Source organism: Physeter macrocephalus, chromosome 21, assembly GCF_002837175.3.
Source record: "Physeter macrocephalus isolate SW-GA chromosome 21, ASM283717v5, whole genome shotgun sequence".
NCBI classification, from domain to species: domain Eukaryota; kingdom Metazoa; phylum Chordata; class Mammalia; order Artiodactyla; family Physeteridae; genus Physeter; species Physeter macrocephalus.
In genome coordinates, this window is record NC_041234.1 from 87,136,716 (window position 1) to 87,142,028 (window position 5,313).

At 42.6% G+C, this 5,313-nt stretch overlaps 1 protein-coding gene across 1 annotated transcript; it reads left to right on the top strand.

Moving 5' to 3' along the window:
• Positions 1-2,313: 2,313 nt before the first annotated feature.
• On the top strand, positions 2,314-4,773 carry RTL4 (retrotransposon Gag like 4). The gene is made up of 3 exons (XM_007108483.1): positions 2,314-2,453; positions 3,155-3,331; positions 4,155-4,773. Exons 1-3 carry the CDS (start codon positions 2,314-2,316, stop codon positions 4,771-4,773), a joined length of 936 nt encoding a protein of 311 aa, XP_007108545.1.
• Positions 4,774-5,313: the final 540 nt, after the last annotated feature.

Sequence of the window (5,313 nt, forward strand, 5' to 3'; positions counted from 1 at the left end):
GTCAAATATTTTCTACTTTCAAAAACGTAGATAGTGCCGAAGCAGAAAGGGCCTTTTGAGATTACTCAGCCTACAGTTTTTTGAAAGTGTTGCTGGGGAAACTTCTGCATCAGCATCACGGACAGAGCTTGATTAAAATGCAAATTATCTGGCCTCATCCCAGACCCACTGAATCACACTGTCTAGGGGTGAGGCCCAAAAATCTGTATGTTAAAATTCCAGGGGATTCTGAAGTATCCTGAAATTTGAGAACCTCTGACAAATACAGGAGTTTTGTATGGGCAGTCACCCAATATTCCCAAGGTAAAATCTGAAGACTTCTTAACAGAATAATTTGGGGTGCCTATAAAAAATGCATATTCCTAGGTCTCCTGTTAACCTTCCTGAACCAGAATTTCTTATATTAATAAACTTCAAGAAACCCAATCCCTTCATTATACAGATATAGGAACTGACCCAGAGAGAGGAAGTGACTTGCCCAAGGTTGTCAGTATAGATAGTGGCAGAGCTGGGGTCACACCCAAGTCTTCAGACAAGTTCAAACAGTATGCCCCTGTGGTCACCTTATGAGGGTTATTTATCTATCAGTTTAGCTCCTATGACCACAGCATTCCTTAGAAGATCTGGAGAACAAGAGTAAGAATGCAACTGCTTTGGGTAGTTGCATGACCCTAGTTCAATCTTCTCCAATGAGTTATGTAGAACAGCTTGAAAATAAAAAAAGTGTAGGGGCTTCCCTGGTGGCGCAGTGGTTGCGCGTCCGCCTGCCGATGCAGGGGAACCGGGTTCGCGCCCCGGTCTGGGAGGATCCCACGTGCCGCGGAGCGGCTGGGCCCGTGAGCCATGGCCGCTGAGCCTGCGCGTCCGGAGCCTGTGCTCCGCAACAGCCTGTGCTCACAAAGCTCTCTTACAAGCAGCAGGATACTACAGGTCCTTCTCCAGATGGGGTCTTATGGGACTCCAGAGTGGAGTAGTTTTATATCTGGGGAAACTCTTAACTATGGCTTTGGTTCAAACTGAACACAAACATCAAAGTGGGCTGCAGTAGTTTACTAAACCTGTTTTTGTAGTTGAAACACATACTGATTAAGGAAAAGCTTAAGCATATGCAGTTTTCTATCAGACCTGATCCAAGCTCACTAGTTTGATCCCTCAAGCCTGTGCACTTGAGTTATGAGCTCTGTCTCTACTTCGTCTCCGAAAGACTGTGATCTGGAACTCCTCCAGACTGTCAGCTCTGCCCCCAGGATCTGCTGGAACAATCCAATAGAAGGCCATTGACCTCTAAAAGGAGAGCAATTTCCAAAATGATAAGGCAAGGTAGATTTTCTTTGAGGGATTAAGCAACTGCCATTGACAACAGTGCCATTGTATGATTTGCATTTGGGCTAATGCTTATAATTTTAGCAAGTGTTTCACCAGTGCTACATAATTAGAAAAATTAAATGATCTGCCACTTTGAATACATAATTCTGTAAAGAAACTGGAGACCTCTACAGATATTCTGGAACTACTGAGAGTGGAGTCAAAGGGCAGAAAGCAGGGACAGAGACGGAAAAGTTATAAGTGCAACCCTCAAAAAAGAGTTTGGTAGAGGTCCACAAACCCTTAGCTTCAATTCTGAAATCAAAAAGCTCTGTACAACAGAAGCTTTTTTTTTTTTTTAATTTGGTGCCAAAACTTATTTGGCAGAAAAACCTGACCTGAACTGACATGAACTTAGTCTTTATCTCTTTTAGTATGAATATTCAGACATTTTTTTTCCTGCAGAAATGTTAATGGCTTAATTATGGGATGTTTTCCCAGACATTACTGGGAGTGTTATGTAATAAACAGTACATACTCTATGCTACTTTTCTAAAATCTGAAAATAATTTAAATTCTAAAACACAGACTGTGGACCTAGAATAATGATAGCTAACATTTATGGAGCATTTGCCATCTGCATGAAGCTATGCTAATCTCTTTTCATCTCATTTAATCTTCATGACACCAAGAGGCACGTATTAATATCATCTCCATTTTAAAGTTTGGAACTGATTCTCACAGAGGTTAAATAACTTGTCCAGAGTCATACAACTTTTGGCCAAGCCAGGATTTGGACCCAGGTCAGCCTGACTCTAGAACCTACATGCTGAACTCTTGCTCTCTACTACCTGGGAGAGATGAGCAGTTGTTAAGAACAGTGTGGGCAATTTGTAGCTTTATATGGAGGTAGAATAGGCTACCACCTATTCTACATCATTTGAGGGTCAACCTCCTACCCCCAAATATGTCTCCTCCCCATCCCTACTTCTCTGAGATGCTACTAATATGGCTTTATTGCATGATATTTGTATGGATGGCTTTTCTCACAAGGACCACCATCATCGGAAATCTGCCAGCCAACTTGTGCAGGTTCCTGGCGTCCACTCCAGACTTACTGAATCAGAATTGCTAGAGATTGGGACCAAGTGGATTTTTATACACATTAAAGTTTGAGGAAACAAAAATGAATGCCCTGAGAAAGGCCAATCATTAACATTCAATAATTAATTAACATATTAGCTATCAGTTGACACCTAGCTGGGTTGACAGGAATAAACTCATGGATGGACACCTGTAAAGTGAAAGATGTCTGAAAGGTAAATAGTAGACTAGATGGGTGAGATATGGAAAGTAGTAGACTAGATGGGTGAGATATGGAAAGGAAGAATGAAAGGAGGTATGCCAGTATCTTTCTACTTTGGCGTTATGCACTGAGGGTAGAGCCTCACCACTGGCATTGTTCAGCTGCACTGGAACAATCTTGGAAGCAAATCTCTCATTTTTTGTTGCTACTCAGAGCACCTATCTATTGTCTCATTGATACTCACAGCAACCCTTTGAGGTAGACAAGATAGTCATCCTCATTAGATAAAAAGAAATTGAGAAGCAAATGAGTTCTTCAAATCATCCAACTGATAGTGTTTGGGCAAGTTTAAATACATTTAAATACTACACAAGGAAAGGACAGTGAGAGGAATTACATAGCAGAATAGTTCAACCAATATACAATATGTTTGGGGTTTGTTTTAAACTTTTACTGGTTGCTATATTCTTGTTATCAATGCAGGGAAGACTGCTGAACATTTTGATCTTCATCATTTAAGAATATTCTGTTCTTCTTTGCTAGCTTCTCAATCTCACCTCTTCATCTTGCCTGTGATGTCTTAATCATGTCCATGGCAACCAAATGTGACCTCAGACACAGACTGGAAAGCCAGAAAAAATGGATTAACTACCACCACAACAATCGGATCCTCACAGCACTGCAGGCTATGATTGGAGCACTGAGGGTCAAGTCCAACCAGTGAGTATTCCAATTCTGGCTAAGTGCTCTCTAGAGTAGCACCTCTCAAACTTCAATGCACATTCGAATCACCTGGAGAATCTTGTTAAAATGGAACACTGATTCAGTAGGTCTGGGGTGGGACCTTAGAGTCTGCATTTCCAACAACCTCCCTGGTGATGCCCAAACTGCTGGTTCCCTGATCGTTTGGAGTAGCAAGGGGCAAGAACCGTCATTATGCCCAAGTAGTGTAAGGAAAGGAGCACATTTGTAGCCCTGGAGGAAGTGCTGTTTTGGACAGCAGGTCTGATGAACAGGCCAGCTCTGATATTAACTAGTTGTATGACCTTGGGCAAACATTTTTACTTCTCTAGGTCTCTGTTTTCTCATCTGTGAAATTACAAATTTGGCCTGGATGATTTCTACGATCACTTTGGATTGTAAAATTATTTGATTCTCTGATAAAGAAAGATACTTTAGAATCAAAGGCTTAGTCTGAGGGAAAATTGCCTCCATATTACCAAGAAGGGGAGTGGGGAGAGAAATCTGCTATAACTTTTGTATTTATCTTCTTAATTCCAAATCTTCTATGTGTCCTAAGGTAATTTATTTCTTCTGAATGTGCAGAACATTGGCATTCTCCATGAAGAAGAGGCAACATTGAGTAGTGGACAACAGTTTTTGGCATTTCTCAGCTCTCAGCATACCCTTGTGACTTCTTCATAGCTAACAGATTTGGCTACTTGCTCATGACACCGTCTCTCTGATCACAGAGCAAAACCACTGTCTGCCCATTGGTATCCAATATTGGTACTCAATTCTGCTTAGTCTCACTTGATTCCAGAAGATACAGTAGAGAATTACACAGAATCACCACCTACCAGAGTGCTCTGTTGAAGCAATATGAGAACTTTGTTCTTGAGTTACAGCAGTCATTTGGTGAGCCCACAAAACAGGAAATGAACCCCTTGGTGAATGCTAAGGTTGACAAAAGGGACAACTTCTCTCAGCAGGATGCCACTACTTTCCAACTCCTTGCTCAAAATCAGAGATATAATGAAACCAATCAGAGTGATCACTTCCAAGAGGAGCTAGCTGACTCCATTCAGGCTGAAGTAAGTGGCACAGATCTGATGGACAATCTCCCAGACCTTATCACTCAGTGTATTCAGTTGGATAAGCAACGTAGTGACAGGCCAGAGCTCCTGCAGTCAGAGGCCCAGATCCCAGTGTTGGCTTCCCTGATCCACCACCAAGCCCTCTCCAACCCCACAGGTCCACCACCCAAGGAAGACCCTATACAGCTTCGAGGAAGCCAGCCGCCTCTCACTCCAGCCAAACGAGCCCGCCAGCAAGAAACTCAGTCATGCCTCTACTGCAGCCAGGCTGGTCACTTCACAAGAGATTGCCTTGCCAAACGTTCTCGAGCCCCAGCAAGGATAAATAACCCAGCTCACCAGTAAGAGGAGCCCAGGCAGGTCACATTGTATACTTATATCCCTCTCACCTCTAGCCTCATTGATTTATATCCTTCATTAACATTTAAACTACAGATGGGGAACTGGGATACCACTTTACAGTCATGAACTCCTATGCTTCTGAGAATTTAAACAACCAGATCTTGTTCATTTGGTGACCCATCACCAAACTTGATAAAGCAATGATGAAAACAATTCCCAGGCACTTTCTACAGTTGGGACTAATTTCCCAAGTGTACTGAAAGCCTGTAGGCAAAACTCTGCCCAGTCTGACCCAATGGAAACCACTCTGGCAATACATTGGGAACTCCATCCCCACCAATAGGTGATAGATACCTGGGTTGAGTTTGTTGGCCCAAGGCCTTCACCCTTATGCTCATTGGTCTGTATCCTAGTCCCCTGTTGGTTTTAGGACCCTTGGCTGAAGTCCCAGTTGCATTTCCGTATCCTACCAACATTTTCCTACTAGAGGCTGAATCCTGCTCCACCTATTGACTAGAGTCCAGCTTAACACAAACCAACCTT